At 37.8% G+C, this 18045-nt stretch overlaps 1 protein-coding gene across 4 annotated transcripts in view; it reads left to right on the forward strand.

Annotated features, from left to right (window-relative positions):
- The window catches only part of DLC1 (DLC1 Rho GTPase activating protein), a 216539-nt gene that overhangs the window by 106154 nt on the left and 92340 nt on the right, over positions 1-18045 (forward strand). Inside the window, exon 1 of one of the 4 annotated variants that reach the window (XM_059844766.1) lies at positions 11150-11365. The exons of the other annotated variants lie outside the window; for them this stretch is intronic. Within the exon in view, the coding sequence (XP_059700749.1) occupies positions 11251-11365 (115 nt within the window). The 5' untranslated portion in view covers positions 11150-11250. Of the gene's footprint in view, positions 1-11149; positions 11366-18045 lie in introns of those variants that run through there. 4 annotated transcript variants of the gene reach the window in all.

Consider the following 18045-nt stretch of genomic DNA (forward strand, 5'->3'; position numbering starts at 1 on the left):
TGATCTTTCTGACTCCTATGTTTAAATATATACTACATTGAGGACTTGCACCACAGCTGATAGATGTGTCATTCTGTTTTACATTTGCACAGGGTTTTTTTCCTTTGTACACACATATTTTCTTTTTTCTGTACATGAGCTCCACCGATTAATTAGCCTTAGTTTGGAGGAAAAACATACACAAACACAATACTCTCCCCATTAACAAGTCAGTGTTTTGAAACCTTGTACCACTTTAAAACATGTCCACACTTTCCTTGATGCTCTCATGCTTTAAATACTTGTTGGCTCTTATCATTACTCTTCCCTTGCATTATTAGCTGTCATTTGGCTGAGCAGAAGAGGTTTTCATCTTTTCTTGTAAATCAAACTCTCTAGCCCCTTAATAATTTTTGTTGCTGTTATCTGAATTCCTTCAAAACTTTTTTATGTCTTTGTGGTACTTGAGAGACTAAAACTACATGCTGCATTTGAGAAGCAATTCATTTGTGCCAGAGTATGTCTGGTTGCTCTTTATGGAAATACTGAGAGTAAATAAGAGTTATTTTTTATAGTATAGATGCATAAAAATTATGATGAAAACTGCAGAAATAATAAAGAAGAAATTACATAAATTTACCACACTTCTCAGTCAAATATTTGACTTTATCCTTTCCCCATTACTGCAATACCTTATTTTTAATAAATATGCCTTTAAAATATTAGTTTAACCTATCAATCTCAGGTGTAAGCCTTGTTTTCTCGTCTGTTTTCCTCCTCAACTTCTTTGGGAGTGTTTTATTCCCTTCTTCCAAATACCACATTTTTCCAAAGAATTTCTACATCATCTACTCATAAATATGAAGTAACTTCTCCTATATTTCACCAGGTCTTTCATTGCTTCCCTCCCCCCTTCTGCTAATGAAGCACTTAAAGAAACACTTGTACTTACTTGATTCTAGTGCACATCAAGATTTGTAAGTAGTTTTTCCATGTATGTAATGCAACTGCTATTTTAAATACATTTTTTCAAGGCCTAATTTGGAATCTTTCAGAGCCATCAATGTCTTTCATTGAACCTGAATACAAGACTCATATTTCTTGTTTTATTTAAGAACTGCATCAATTCACTATTGTAATGATGTCTCCAAAAACTTAAAGTTTACAGAAGGTAAATAGAATTTTCGGTTCTCCTATGTAACCCACCTCATCAACTAGATATCTTTTTAACAAGAAATGACAAAAGAATGTTCAGACTGAATAAGAGCAAGGCAGATAATTTTCATCATATGGGGATGCCACCATATATGTATATTTCCAAAATTACTTGACAATAGAAAAAAATATTAGGCCAGATATAGCAAAATACAGATCAGGCTGCCAGCCCTATAAGTACAAGGTTCACATTTTCACCTTGCTTCTGAGACTGTGAAGTGTACAGTTTGCTAAGCACATACTAATAAAATTACCTACTAAAATAATTTAGGAGAACTTGCCAGCCAGTAACTAGTCTCAGGACATAAAAGACAGACTAAATAGTGCTGTATCCTGTCAACCTCCTTTTCCCCAAACCATCTTGTCCAAACTCACTATTTTTCCACAGCCAGCCTTCAAATACAAGTGTCATAACCTGAACTCGAAGTGAAGATTTTCCACGTGCTGCAGGGGGACTCTGGAGGGCAGATATGTCATGGCTGAAAAGAGATGCCAGCAAGAACAGCAAATTTCATGCAGAAACAATTTTTGATGATTAGCTGTGAAATAAATTAAGTAAAGATATGGAGAAATCCAGTTCCTAGAATAGCAAACCAGAGTGTCTTATTAAAACCTCATTTAATAATGTTGCTAACTTCATGGAGTAAATATGAAAAAATAACATCTAATAATAACTTTTAGATTTCCTTTGTAGGTTTTTACAGAATGTTGTGTACATTCAGCATTCACAAGATTTATGGAAAACAGAATGTATGTTTCAGTTGAGATGATGATTACTTTAATCTTACAGATAATTTTATTTGACACAGTCCCCATAAAGCTTCAACTTGCATCTGTGATACATTAAACTTAGAAAAGGTAAAGAAAAATGTTAGATTCTTTATCTTTTAAAGGTTAGGCCTGAGAACTTGTAGTCAGCAAGATTTCAGTTCAAATAACAAACCCCAGAAGAAAGACATCCTACAAAATTGCAAAATTGCATTAAACACTTGGAAAAATCATGAGTTTGCTTTTTGATTTTTTTTTTTTTTTTAGAAAAAGTAATCTAATTGCAGCCAATGTTCTGAAAAAAAATCTGTTCAGTGAAGAGAAGCCAATTTTTTGAAATTATGTTTATTCAGTTCCATCAGAGCAGAACTCAAGGAAAGTTCTCACTAGCTATGTAGTGGCTGAATTTTAATTCCCAAATGGAAGCAGGCAATTACAACAGATACTCTCCTCCCCTTGTCTCTTTCCCTGTGTTCTTGTCTCTCCACCAAGCAGTGTGTACCCATCTCCCTCTTGACCCTAACAAAACTCTCTCATTCTGTATTAACATTTCATGAGGGACCAACCCTTTTTCACCCTTCTATGGAGTGAAGGTGGGGCAAGTAAAAGCCTGGGAGAGACAAGTTCTCTCAGTCATTTCGCAGGGCTGGCAGCAGCCTGGAACTGTATTTGCAAATACTTCCCAGGCTGTACATAACCCAGGAGAGAAAATATCTTCTGAGCTGTTTGTCACTAACATCCAAGGTTGTAGAACTGCTGTGAAATAGAATTTCTCAGAGGCTTGCCAATGGCTACAACAAATGAACTTCCAGAAAGATGAAAATTGAATTTGTCTACAAAAGAGCAAATTGCCTTACCAAATCACTATTAAGTACTTAGGGATAAGTTGCTAAAATTTCTCAATGTCAGGAAAATAACATATGCTCTCATTCATTTCCCAAAAACACTGGCTTTAATATGAATAGACAGATAAAGCATGCAAAAGAAGTCATGCCACACACAACTACAGGACAAAGAGTTAAAGCATGGTGGATACCTCAAACAGAAACCCAGAGTCTGAGGAAGTTAAGCACCTTTAAAAGTAAATCCCCAATTTAACTAGTTAAATGAACATTTGCACAAAAAATGACACAAGGAGAAGTTACCATTAAAAAACTGTCCAGCAGTGCATTAACTAGTGAAATCTTGAAATTTATTGAAGGTTTTGTCCAATTGGAAAGTTTAGATTCACTTAAGATTCAGATCCTTCTTTCTGCGTCATTGGTCTCTATGAAAATTCTGGGTTTTCTGCTGTTTTCTCTGCCAATTAAGCCACAAAACAGCAATTCAGGGATGGCTATTGAATCCTGCTTGTCTTCACAGTAACAAACCTTCTGTAGAGATTGTGTTTCACAGTGCTGCACTGGCAGCAGCTGGGATGAGAAGGCAGGAAGACAGCTCTGCCTCTTTGCATCACTTAATAAAACACCCATTACACAGGGCAGAGATAATTGAAGATGACTTACATGAGACCCCTAAATCTCACTAAATCTTCTCAGGAATAAGCATTTTCCATCTTTCCCTGCAAGCACTGAGACTTTCTCTTTGATTTAAAATTTCTTGCTGCTCTTTGATCTCTCTGTTCAGAATGATCTCTGTACTCTGAATTATCTCCCTGCACACCCTCTGACCTTGATGGGTCCAGCTCACATAACACTCCTCACTCTCCCCTTCTGCTCCCTGCTCTGTGCACAGGCACCAGTCTAGCACCATTAGATTATATAGAACTCATTGAACCAAATCTGCTCTGTTCACAATCACTATTCATGCTGGTCACTGCAGACAAGCTCAAAGACTTTATTTCTTTGATATCTTATTGGGCCATTTTGTATGAGAGACGTCTGAAGAGGATGACTTGTAATTGAAGGAACTTACCATCTTAGTATGACCAGGTAAACACCATCTTAGTATGACTAGGAGGGACAGAGAGAGTGGAAAAGAGAAAAAACAGAAGAAAGGGAAGGAAAATTTTCAATTATGAAAGATGATAGAGACAATTTTAAATAGGGAGTAACAATAGAGAGTTGGAGGGCTTTTTTGGAAGTTCTGGGCTGTTTGTTTTGCTTTGGGATTCGGGGATTTTGTTTTGTGGATTCTGCACTTATCCATTACAGCAATTGAACATACAGCCTCATTTGCATTTCCACTGGAAAGAAAGAAATACCTTCTGCCATGCCTTTTCTTCTATGAAATTGTATTCATCCTGCTCAAATTCCAGTGATGGGACCAGTGAAGCTGTAATGTATTACTCAGCTAACAAAGAGCTATGTATGGGCATTTTGCCTGTCAGGTCACTGAAGGAAGGAGAAAAAGGAGAAACAATGCTGTTTAATACTCTTCTGCTGTGGTGAAGCATGACACATGGCTAATGCTAAAAACTAATCTTAATTCACTGCTTATTGCCATCAACTATTTTATAACCAAGACAGTTCTGTTGCTCAACTTTAGATATTTGGAAGTGTTTGGACACTCCCATAGATTAATACTCCCATAAACTTCTCTAAGCAGGTGCCTTACATATGGCTAAACAGAATGAAGCTTTAACACTTCCTTTCTCATTTGAATTTTAAACTATGGCACCAGCACCAATGTCTCTTTTTTTTTTTTTTCTTCAATATGCAGTATTTCAGAAAACATTTGCCTGTAGAGGCAGAACTTTTGGGTTTTGTTTTGTTTTTTTTTTAAATAACATAAGAATAGTTATAATCAGTTACATTAAAAACAGGTTAAAATGGAACAATGTGAAAATGAAACTGGAAGCACATCTTTCTTTCACGTTATTCAGTTAATTATTATTTTGTATTTATGGCTGTGATTAGGAATGCTTTCTGCGTTCCTGTGTTGGTTTATTTATTATTCTTGGAGCACACAGTGATAGTGAGACAGCAGCTCAAAAACAGCCAGATAAGCTTGCACTTTGAAGTGCACAGAACTCTAATTAAGCTGTGGGGCTGTTTAAAAAGCAGGGCCATAATCACACCAGGGAGATTGTTCATATTTATTTGAGATCACGTTTAATTTGAGACTCTTGGATGTATATTAGAAGGCTACAGTACTCAGTTTATATAAACCCATTAGTATGTATTTAACTCACAACAAGAGCTAATTAAGGTCGATATTTTGTCAAAAGCTTCTCAGTGTTCCACCAGAAGAAAGCTTCAAGGTTAAGACATCAAAAAGTTCACAAAAACAACAACAGCTGTAGTTTCCATCACATACTGCTGCTGGCGTGAGTGGACTTTGAGCATTTTCTTTCTTAAAATTATACACACTTGTTCAAAAATACAGGTCTGGACCGTGGCGTGAGGTTAAAGAGCATGTACACCTTGCAAAAGCACTGTGTACAGAGGCAGTTATGGTCACCTGGAGGGAAAATGATTGTCCTTGGGGCTTCTCTACCCCTCTCCTACCACAAGGAAGGAGAATGAAGATGTCTGGCAGTGCACCTTGACATCATGGAGGGCACTCAGGAGACTTTGCTGGTCTACTCTCTCATGGTCTATTATCTCTTCTCCAGACTGCACCCATTCAGCCCCTAGGCTGTTCAAAGGGTAACACCAGGGTGTTGACAGGAGTCAAAGGGACACTTTTCTGAATGCAAAATATGGTGGGACACATAGGGTTGAGCCCATGGACTGATAAATTGCCCAGATATTTGCACCAAAGGACACCTATGTGCTAAATGAAACTTCTGGAAATTTTTAATTTACCTAATTGAAAAATAGAGATTAAAAAAAATCCCAAATCCAAATGAATGAAAATGTGGCTTTTTCATCTGAAGACTTTTGCTGAGATTTGTCAAGCTTCTACTGAAACATTTATGTTCTAACAGAATGCATTTTATTCCCATGTCTTTCCATAGGAATTTCTCTAAATCTTTTCAGTTCGCTCTGATTGGTGGCTGCTTCTCAACATGCTAAATATCACATTTCTCAGATACTGCAAATATTACAGAACCTGATTTTCTTTTGGAAAGCAGCACAAGTAAATTTCAAAATTCAAAGTGCTTCTTTCCCAGCCTGGTCTCCTAGGCAGTATTTGGAGACATCTCCTGAGACATGGAACAATGACACATGCCATGTACCTAGCAGCCTTTTTTAATTACATATAAAATTCTGATTCGGAATCATTCTTTTGTTTTGTGATACTTTCAGAGAATTATGACATTGGTATTTTTGCTTCTCTAACAAGGGGAAAGATGTCTGTATGCATCAGGTCAGGCAGGCTCCATTAACCATTCAGCAAAGGAGCTCTGGATTTACCACACTATTTGTTGCAGTCTGTAGACAAGTCACAGCAAAGCTCAAACTGGCATCACATTTAAAAAAATATGTATCTCTGACTGCTTGTGCATATTTTGGATCCATACATCCTTCCAGACTCAAGGGGCCAGAATCATCACACAGAAGAGCCAGAAATACACATAAGAATTTTCACATTGATGAAGAGTCAGAGGGGAAGTCCTTGTACTTTAGAGCAAGCTTGAAGAGCATGAGGCTTGTGCAATTGTTAGTTTACTTTCTGAGAGCTGGACTCAGTTGCCAGAACTAAAAACAATATCACCATTCCTGTCCATCCTAGAACCCAATGCATTTTGTCTGGTCTTTGGCATTATGTTTGCAGACCAGAGTATGGGTGGAACCACTAAAGGACAAAAAAACAGACAGGTTTGGCAAGTGTAGGTCCTTCAGCTGGAAGTGCTGAGCAAGGGTAAGGTTAGAGGGAACTAGCCTCTGCCTCCTGCCCTTGTCTGGTTTGAGAATTATGTGTTCAAGAATGACGAGCAGTACTTTACAAGGAGATTCAGCCTTGAAAGGAAGATTGGAGAGGCACAGCTTTGCTTATGCTAACAAGAGGTTTCTAAAAATATTTCCAAAACAAGAAGTGGGAGAAGTCAGTGGTCGCAGTCCCAAGGCAGGCCAGGCCTGGGGGACAGGAAAGACACTGCCCTGAGAGAGTCAGTGTGGAGCTGGTCTGAGCTGGTGGGAGGGCTGGCAGGGCAGGGAAGGTAGGGTCTGGTCTCTATTTGCCTCTGGAATTACACAAAGACTCTTCCTAGGCATGCATGCTGATCCTCATGCATGAAGTGGTCAGCTGTCTCTCTCCTGAGGGTGTACTATCACCTCACCCCAATAACACCAGCTGCTGCAATCCCTTCTTGTCAGAAACAGAGCCCTCTCCTTCAGATTCCCCTCATATTATTTTTGATTCAGCACACATTTTTCTTGACCCATCCATTTTTTAAGAACTTACTCTTTTGGGATTTTTTTCATCTCAGCCATTAAACAGAAAACACTGAATAAATGAAATTATTCTGGAAGATAGCTGGAGAATTGAGTGCACTATGACTGTGGTCAACACCAAAATTGTTCAAATACAAAATTATTCATATAAAAAAAAACTGTGTCTGATCGTGGTCATTCTTATGTTTCAGACAGAATGAAGCCAAAAGATAGAGCTGCATAATAAAATTTATTTACACACTCCTTGGTGGTTTAGGACTTGGCTTATTTTTGCATGCATTTTGCTGTAACACCTGTATCCAGCTAATTGAATTGTAGATGTAAGGCATGGAATGGTGTGTTTTCCCAGTTACATAAAGGGTATTTGTTTTCAGGAGATTTTCCAGTACACTGTCAAATAGAGCAGCAAAACATTTTCCATTTTCTTTAAAAACCCATTCCTTCCCAACCCGTAAATCTCAACATTAAAACCTTTTGCCCTTAATGTCATTCACAGCGCTCCAGTTTAGCTGTTTGGTTTAAGAACAAATTAATCTGGTACACTCATGTTGATCAACACCCAAGATTCACCTGGTGAGGTCTGTACCATGTGCACTAGGTACCAAGGGCCCCTCTCCCAGTTCAGATTGTAAGCATGAGTTCACCAGAGAAATGGAGGAAGTTCTTCCACACAAACAATCTGCAAGTAACTGCAGGCCTGTGATTCAGATAGACGTCTCTGTGAAAACAGCTACACCTTCAAGGGGAGCAGGAACAAGCCTGAGCTGAAATGGAAAATATCTCCACATAAGCAGATTTGTTTGGGCAGTAGCAACTGGGAACGTGGGAGGAGCTTGCCTGAGATTCAGAGCAGGACTCTCAACAAGGATAATGGCACGGCGGTGGTAGCAGTTCAGCAGCTTTCCCCTGAACACATGGGTGTTTTCCAGCACAGAACTCCTTGTCGCTGTCCCCCTGGTCCTGCTGCCACCAGCTGTCTGTACGCTGGGCTTGTGGATGCTTTTTCAGCATCGTGTGGCCTTTGAGAGGTGCAGAGAAAAACTGAGTGTATTGTTCCACAAGGGGCAATTTTAATTTATGCAAGAGATGGAGATTGCAGCAAAGCTCTGCCCTGATACCATCTTTTAACATGATTTTAAAAATTCTTAAAAGTCATGTGCTTTCATAGTGCATGGCAAATTCTTACCTCATTTTGTGACTGTGTTGGATATCATGAATCTCAGATTTCCTTTGCTGATCATATGTATTTGCTTTTAACTGTATTCCCCATTTATATCTCTGTCTACACTTTTCTAAAATTAATATCCTTAATTTTCTATCCATATTCCTAGCCTATCTATATCTAATTATTTACCTGCACATGACCCATTAAAATTTTTCTGACATTTAAATATTAACACAGTCTTACTTAGATTACCTGTTTATCTGTGTTGAAGCATCACACAAACAAACACTTTTAGCAGTATTTCTCTGCTTCATTACAGTTTATTCCTCCTTTGCCCTTTGCCATTTTCCAGACCATTTTGTTGAGCAGGTTGTAAGAACTGTTTTAAATATTTCAAATATATTCATGTCAACATGTGTAAAATAACTCACAGTAACTCTCAAAGAATCAAACCCTAATTAGAAATATATGTATGCTGCTGGTTTTATTTTTAAATTCTTTAAAGTTGTTTTATCTTCTAAAATGAATAATGCATGTTTTTATTGACATTGTAGCCTGGACTAGGCACATGATTTTGTAAATGTTCCACCAACACCACTCTTTGGTTCATATCTCCGAACAGTCTTGGAGCATGTGAGTTGGATGGGTTTCAAATGAAACTAAGCCAAAAGATGCACCCTGGTAGTGTGCCAGTGACCTCCAACCTGATCATGAAACCCTGAGGATTCATTCAGGTCACAAGATGCAGGTAGACATAGCTCAAAGTAGCTCTACCTTGAGATGTGTCAAAACTTTGGTACCAATAATTTTGCTGTATAAATCCATTCTCTCTGGGCTATGTTGCTGGTAACGTAGACATGGCCCGGGGTAGTTAAAACCATGCTGAGACTGACTTCACCTTGTTGCCTCCTAAAATAGAGAAATTCAGCTCCTGATTAAGTTATTGCTTACTGCATCTTCATTTAAAAATGAATAATGCTCTTCTGAGCTGTTCACTAATAGCAACAACAGCAGATCTCATCTGAACAGAGCGTACATGTTTCAAAAGAGATACATTGTGCTCTGGTCATCCTGTCAGCATTTGCCTATGTAAGCCTATGTCAGGATCTGCCTGTGCAAGCATTGTACTTGCTGTACCAGGAATTTTTGTAAGAATAATAATTAAGAAAAAAAACAAAACCCAAAAAAAAAAAAAAAAAAAAAAAACACCCCAAGGAAAAAAAGCAGCAAAAAACCCACAACCATGCAAGAGTGCACTATCATATTGAATTTCTCTGGAGAGCTGGCTGTGTCTTTCTCCATCCAGCCTCAGAAAGAAGGAGGGTTGTAATGAGGAAAGCAACTGCACACTATAGAGATCACTTGCTGCTGTTTTGTTCAAAGACACACACAGGACATTAGTGTTTGCAGATGCTCTGTAAAGATAAAAGACTAAGGCCTAGATGGGATGAAACCATGATCTGCATTAAATAGATGGTGAGCCAGTTATTCCTTCAGTTACACTATTGCAAGTCCCATAAATTTCATTTCATTGTCAGAGTGGGATAACAATTTCTCTTAAAGGAAATGATGACTAGCGAAAATGAAGGGAACTGAGAAGACACCAGCAAAAAAATTGCAACAAATTAGAAAGTGTGAAAAAAATTATGAAAAAAATGTTATGAAAAGAAAAGCTATTTTGTTTTAGGAAGAAATTCAAAGGGAATGAAAATCCCTTTGTTAAGGGTTAAAACTCTCAATTTTGTAATTTAGTCTTTCTATGCCAACCTTGCAAGAAGTTAATCAATAAATTCTAATGATAATACTTCTAAAGAAAATAATGGTATCTAATATTAATAGCTGTAGTTGCCAAAAAAAAAATTAAGGACCACCTGTAGAATGAACATGAAGACAACTTTATTTGACAGATTTTGCTTTCCCATATAACAGAGGGGATTAGGTTTTTAAACTGGTATCTCTCATCTCTTCACACATTAACATATAGTATTAAAAAGGGAAAGAGAGTCTCAGGCACTCCTTTATTCCTCTCTTTCTCCCTCAGGGAAGCCACAGGACACAGTAATCAATTAAAAAGGTCAAAATAAGCAAGGTCAAATGGCTTCATTTACTGTGACTATTAATCTCAGTTACATTCATAAATATTTTTCATATGGGAACTTATCTTTCCACTCAGCAAATACTTGGGGGCTTAGTTCCCTCTCCTTTTTTATCATCTCCCCTCTTCCTCTCATTTTTTTATTTCCTTTCATTAGTGTATTGTCATGAAGTACTAAATATAGGGAACTCAGAATCAGTCCCTATTCTCTGTCTTAACTAGGGTAAAAATGCAAAATAATATGGTAACAAAATAAAATATCTGATCTCTAGATATTTAAAATTACTTTATCTCTATTCTATTTCTTACCTTTTTCATGTCCAAACATGAAAGATTACCTGAAATATCAGCTAAGCAGGGAAATATTATCCTAATAAATGAGCATGCAAGTATGTGCCTGGTAAGTTATTTGATTAAACAGGAAGCTAGAATCCTATAGATATCCACAAATAAAGCCCCAAATCTAAATGACTGTATCGTTAGCTCATTTGTAAACTGTTCCAGATGTAAGATTTTGGCAGCTTTCCAGTAGGCTGGCTGCAGTCTGAGCTTTCCTGCATCCGCAGTGAGAACTGCAATGCCTGACTCTTCAAGGAAAAGCTCCACAAGGCTGATGACAAATTATATAAAGTAACAACCTGCCTGCCTGGCAAAGAGAAATCCAAACAGATCCCCGGGCAGAGAATGCCCTTTTTCCTGGGGCTAAGCTACAGCCGTTTGACCTGGATGTGTGATCGATCTGCATTATGCATCACCCGGTGAAAGCCCCTCTGAAGAGATCATTTAGTGATCATATCAGGGACTCCACTGCTAGAGCCTTGGATGTTATCTGGAAAAACACGAGAGACAGACGACTGGCAGGTGAGAAGGACGTTACATAAATATATTTTAAAATTCATAAGGGATCAGAACCTGTGAGAGTAATTAGTGGTATCATTTGCATATGTGTCGGTGTAGCCTCTGAGTATTTCTCCAGCCTTTTGTTTGTGTGTCATGTTACATCTGTGCTGTGCCTAGGGTGGAACTGTGTGTGCTCCTCTAACTAGATGAGACCAACTTCGGTTTAAAGAAGAACAGCAGTGAATTTTGGTTCAGTATTATGGCACAAATTCCTCAGACTAAAGTGTGCTGAAGCATTTTATTTTGCTGTTAGGTCAGACCTTGTGCTCCACTGCTGTGATGTGCTTCAGTGAGTTGCATTACGGAGCGTTTTGTAGCCAAGGAGTGTGTCAGTTGGAATATCTGGGCTGTGCACTGAGCAATTACTGGTATTTCCTCTGGCAAGGATTTCAGTGCTGTGAGCTCCAAGTGAGTATCAGGTATGCCAGAGCTAGGCTTCTGAGATATAAATTATCTCAGCCACCTATCTATTTTCAGTCCACATTTTTATTTGGACTTGCGAATATTCAAAAACTGGGTGCAGAAACATAATTGAGGGCTGGAGAAGAAGATAATTTAACTCACTTTATTTTTTCTCTTCTATTATTTTCTGTTAGATGAATGCCTTTTATTCACCTTGCTGGGGTTGTTACTTTTATTTTGCAGCATTTAGAGGTTTCAAAAAAGGCAGCAGAAATGCACAATGGGTGTGACTGCCAGAGGGATTGTTTTGGTTTGTTTGTATACTTACAGTGGGGGTGGTTTATTCCAGGGGGAAGGAAGGAGGGAGGAGAAATGTGAATAACGATAAGATCGGATGAGATGACCAAGAGGCAGACTTTATGGCTTACTAATGTAAACTGAACTTTTACATCACTCTCCTGCGTTTACGTTTTGGAGAAATAAGAGTAGCTAAGTGCATAACAGACATTTGGTTGAGTACTGATTCCAAAACTGATTACACTGGGTAATCAGGCAGTGAGTGGCCATTGCCTATAAAGAAACACGTGGGCAAAATCTGCTCTGAATTAGACCCACTCTTAAAAACCTTGCTCTGCCCATGTGTATAAGTAACTGGATTAATTCTGTGCCTATTCCCATAGATGGCAAAGGAAAGTGAGTTTCCTAGGCAGAGGAATTCAGCTTTACACTGTTTTACAGTAAAAGCTCATGGTCACAGGAGATGGGGGCATCATATATACTTTAGTGCTCTGTAGGTGGTCATAAATATGCCAGTGTCATAAAAGCACTAGATATTAACCTCTCTTCATAGCAAACAGAACTGGGCAGACAGTCCACTTCATGTCTCAAAAGTGTGTTATAAAACTGGGATTCTTTGGTAGCCTTAACCACTGCAGGGCATGGAGCAGCAGTCACAACACAGGCCCTGATGTTCAGGGCAATGCTGAAACTCCACTGGAAGAAGGACTGAGAGGAAAGAAATTCTGAGTGAAAAGGCATGAATGTTACACAAATCTATAAAAGGGAAGACAGTGGGGCCAAGTCAGCCTTTAATTTGCATGTTGCCTGGTCAGCTGGACATTTGTTTACCCTGAGATTCTGTGCCATTCTACCTGCTGGAGATGTTTATGTGAATGCTTTGAAGTAAGCTTTTCAATTTATCATTGAGTTCAGAATGGCATTTGCATCAACAGACTCCAAGTACCTCTGGCCTGTGTCCACATACAACAACTGCTACCAACTGTCTTCTATAAAATTGTTTCCCTCTCATCAGCTGACATAGGAAAGCATTTAATGATATGTAATTTATACCTTCAGAATGTGACCTACATATGAAAGTATGCAGATTTTATCAGGATACAAAGAGAACTTGATAAACGTATATATTTAACCTTGCATATGATTATCAAATGTTTGGAGGCTAAACAACTGCTAATTATATTTCTGGAGACTCTGTCACATTCCTAGAAACGGGGAGTGAACATGAACCCTTTAGCCCCTTTAGCTGCACTGATAAGGGTCGGCATGTTTTTATTCTACTTGGCAGCTGGTTATGAGCCGTCACAGTTTTTATCAATACAAGGCTTAGATGTTAGAGGACCCTTAAAAACTGTGACAGTTCCATTTTCCAGGCTGTGCTGGTGATGTAGACTTGTCAGTCCACTAGTATATTTGAGCTGCTGTCAGTCAGAAAACCCAAAAATCAGGCTAAGCCCCCAATAAGAAGTATGTAGTTGGAGTAGATATCAGGGTGTATTCCAGAAAATACTTCATGATTAACAGAGATTCAGGGAGAGAAACAAAACAGCAAGTTGTGTTGCTGTTCTGTTTGTTCTCTGGGACATCAGCAGTTTAAACTGCTGACTACCTGAAAATGGTCAAGAAGGGTCATGACACTGAAAGAAGAAAACCTCTTCGATCAGCAATTTGTGTTATCAGGACACGCCTTTAACAAAACACATTCTTTCCAAAAGAAAGAAGAAAATCTGAAATATGCATTCTTCATGACATAGTCAAGACAAAGTAAACGTTTTGCCTTCAAAAAATCCTTCTAGCCTGCACACAGCAATAGCACTTCATGCAATGTAATTTGATATAATCATTAAATAGGGAGAACTATCTACTTCCTAAGTAGAAATTATATCATAGAAAACGTTTTTTCCATTAGATAAGAATGGCTGGAGAAGAGAAGACTTTGGGAAGACCTTGTAGCAGCCTTCCGGTGTCTAAAAGGGGCTTATAAGAAAGCTGGACAGGAACTTTTCACAAGGGCATGTAGAGAAAGGACAAGGGGTAATGAACTTAAACTGAAAGACAATAGGCTTACACTAGATGTTAGGAAGAAATTCTGTACTATAAGGGTAGTGAGGCACTGGCACAGGTTGCTCCCTGTCCCTGGAGGTGTTTGAGACAGGGCTGGATGTGGCTTTGAGCAGCTTTTGGGGTCAAACCTTTGATGCGGCTTTTGGGTCTAGTGGAAGGTGTCCCTGCCCATGGCAGGGGGCTGGAACTAGATGGTCTTTAAGATCCCTTCCAACTTAAACCACTCTATCATTCTAGGATTGTATGATCATATAGTCTTACTGACGCAAAAAGAAAGTTTGCAATAGTCCTGTACAAAAGGTATCCGAAATGTTTGAAGTGTTGTTAAAATTGCATGGAATTAATTGACTGTAGCTAAAAACACTTTGATTTTCTGTGGGTGCAGTAGAGGACTGCAAATGAATGCACACTGCCTTCTCAGGTCACCTCTCCCAGTCTGGGCACTATAGAGCAGCATCCTGATGCTGCTTTCAAACCCCAACACCAGGCCTGAGTTACTGCCTGTGCTGTCTCATCACATGTCAGAGCAGCCTGTGATTCAGCCTGCTGGGGTGGAGCACACTCATAAAAATATGATATATTGTTATGCCACATTATGTTACATTGTTACTGCTGTATAAATTTGGTATAGCATATAAATATGGTATATATTTATAAAATCCTGATGAGCAGTGAGCTGCAGCTCATCACAGTCACATTGTAGAGGAGTAGATTATGGTTTTCCACTCTGTCTTTTTTCCTCCTTGATTTATGGAGAAAAAGAATATCTAGACACATGTATATAGTCATAGCTGGTGATCTTAAATTGTGGAAAATTATTCACCAGGTAAATCATTAAATATTTCAATTTCTGGGACACCTAAAATGCCCACTAGAGGTGAGAAAAAATTTGGGGTAACAGATAATAGAGTGAACAGCAAAAAATAAGGATTAAAGAGAGAAGACTTAAGTTGTCAGAGCCTCTAGATAGGCAATATAAAAATTGTAAGTTTTCCTGTTACTACATTCACAAGAAATGGATTTGGAGTTCCCAGTTAATTCCCCTTACTAATGTCAGACCACATCCTCAGCTGGGAAGGAAAGAACATTCTGGCTTCTTCAGTGGACAGACCTCCCAAAGAGACCAGGATTTCATGCACAAGGGCAGGAACACAGAATGAGCTTTCACAAAAGAGGAAGCATCATTCTCAGCTCTCAGATGAACACACCCTCAAAACATTTTAGACAGATTTCTCCTAGGGCCTTCACTGTTCTCTGAATTTACATCACTCGATGTAGCATTTATCTGCATTGTACTAAGAGCCACTATGTGCACCATACAACATGACTAAAGAGCCTGGCTTTTACATTTTCACCAGCATTTTAGGAATGCATGAGTAAAACTCACTACTAATGTGCCTGTCTTTTAAATTAAGGGGCTTTTTTTATGGTGCAAAAGTTACATTTTCTTCTGAAATTCTGGTATTATAGACAAAAAAAAGAATATGTAGGTAGTCTGAGGTTGGTGAATTACTGATAGTTTTGCTGCAGAAGCCTAGCCATTGAAAGCCTGGGGTAAAAAATTTGTTATATGGTATTTTAAAAATGAACTTTTAGCTATTCTAGTTGAAATTATATTGTTTATTTACCTACTTACCATTTCTCATGTTCAATTGTCTTTTTTTTTCTAATTTAAAGTTCACTAAAATTTCTCAATATTGTATTTACCCCAGGAATGTATTTAATTTGTACCTTTTAGCCTACTTAAATGGGCTTTTGCCACCATTGTTTTTCTTAGTTTTGTTTTCTGTTCATTGCCAAAGAAATCAAAATTACTCAATTTCCAAGATCTGTTACAGACCAATTCTCATTATGCCTACTTTGCTAGTATTTGAATCATCCAGAAAGATTCTGTGTGTCCTTGTAAGCTATTGCTAAAGATATAGCCAAAGAGGGAATTCTGGGGTTGGTGTAAAAGCAATCCCATCAAACAATTCATTTCCATTTAGATTACTTTTAGAAGACTATCAGTCAACTTTCATCTAGTTTTCATGGTTTTAGTAGAGGCTGGGTTATTTCTGAGTCTCCTAATGAAAAGTTTTTTGCAAGGCCCTTTGGGTAGACCTTTTATTCTTTAATTTATGATGATTAGCTAAAATTATACCATTATTTGATTTTTTCTTTCTACTGGCCATTATCAATTTGCAGGACTTGTCAAGGAACATGTGTGTGCATCTGCTACATACTCTCTGTTCTCGTTGATGCCTAATTTGTTCTCCATTATCAGCATCCCTGTGTTTCCAGTGGTTTTATAATTTCTGTTTTCTCTTACACTTTCCTCTTACCTCTGATGCCTTAAAACATACTCATGTACAGATTGTGAAGTCTGTGAGTATATTTATCTAATAATTCTTAAACATTTCTCAGATATTGCTTATACTTCAAAGCATGTCTGTAGCTTTCTATAGCAAGTAAAGGAAGGAAAGAAAGGAATTTTTGCCCTTTGAAATTGTTTTAAGCTCCAAGTTAAGTGAAGAATTTTGCACTACATTTCAACTGTCCTCAAAATTTATGCTCATGCAGAAGAGAAATTACTTCTTGAAGTGTTTGCTTTGTTCTGAGATTGGAGAAAGATTTACAGTGTGTGTAGGTGAAATAAGGTCTTAGAAAATGGATCCATTGCAGAACCCAAGACCACTTGATATATAGCTTCAGATATATCACTGCTCGTCTCTATCAGAATTTTTAGGAAATTACTGACCCCCAATCTGGAGACAATCTCCTACAGGTTTGGTACTTTACTCAGGGTTCTATATAAATACTAAACATAGCCACCTACCATGATGTAGAGCATAATCAGCTATTGATTTGATACATATTTGTAAATAGAGCATAATTCATGGAAAAGAAATAGGAAAACAGTAAATAACAATTGTCTGATAATTGAAGGAGCTGTATCTATAATAAAGCAAGAGTAGCACATCCAGTGCAAAACATATGAATAATTTATTTTGGCTGAATGGTTAAATATCATTACCATAGACAGTTTCCTCCCTTTGAGAGTGCCCATAAGCTTTGCTGTTATTGATTTAATTACTAAAAAAGCTTATAATGTAAGCATGGTTTTTGAGAAAACATCCATTTTATTCTTGTAACTTATTATTCTTCACATCTTTCAAATTCAGATATCAAATGCAACCAGAAGTAATACATTTCATAAATAACACACACTTGTCTAATATTTGAAAATATTGCCATACTAAATTCCAATAAGATATCTAGAGTATTGTATGCCTTTTTTAGCATTGGTGTTTTTATCATGGAATGACTGCAATTCATTTAAGGCAAAGTCCTTCAGTCAAAATCCTCACTCAGAATGGCATTGGGAATTAAATGCATCATTGGGTTCTTATTCCACATTCTGTTTCTTAATTTCTTCTTCTCTATATGAAAATGTAGAGAAGTGCCAAAAAGGTTGTAGGTGCCTGTAGCGTGAAGCTGGTGTTTATTTTCAGCTACTGGAATGTCTTGTTTCCAACCCTCTCAGGCTTCTAATTTGAAGTCTAATGCTAAAAAAGGTTGAAGCCCTCAAAGAGAAGAGAATGTGTGCATACTCTGTCACCTTGTCTATTTGTAATAGATATTTTCATACAACTGAGCTAAATTGCTCTGTTGGGAGATTGGACAATTGGAAAGTTTTCCCATTTTCCTCCATTAGTGAAATTTTAAACATTTATCTCATGGAGCTCCACCATCATTTCTGTAATCAGGCAACAACAATGGCACTGTTTAGTCCAAGTTTACAATAAGAAGAACACAGTATACTAAGCATATTGTAAAAGTGGTTGCTACAAAATCCTCATGCATTCAAACTAACAGCTGGAGAGGATTATGGAAAT

The sequence above is a fragment of the Haemorhous mexicanus genome, chromosome 4, assembly GCF_027477595.1.
Source record: "Haemorhous mexicanus isolate bHaeMex1 chromosome 4, bHaeMex1.pri, whole genome shotgun sequence".
Taxonomy (NCBI): Eukaryota; Metazoa; Chordata; class Aves; order Passeriformes; family Fringillidae; genus Haemorhous; species Haemorhous mexicanus.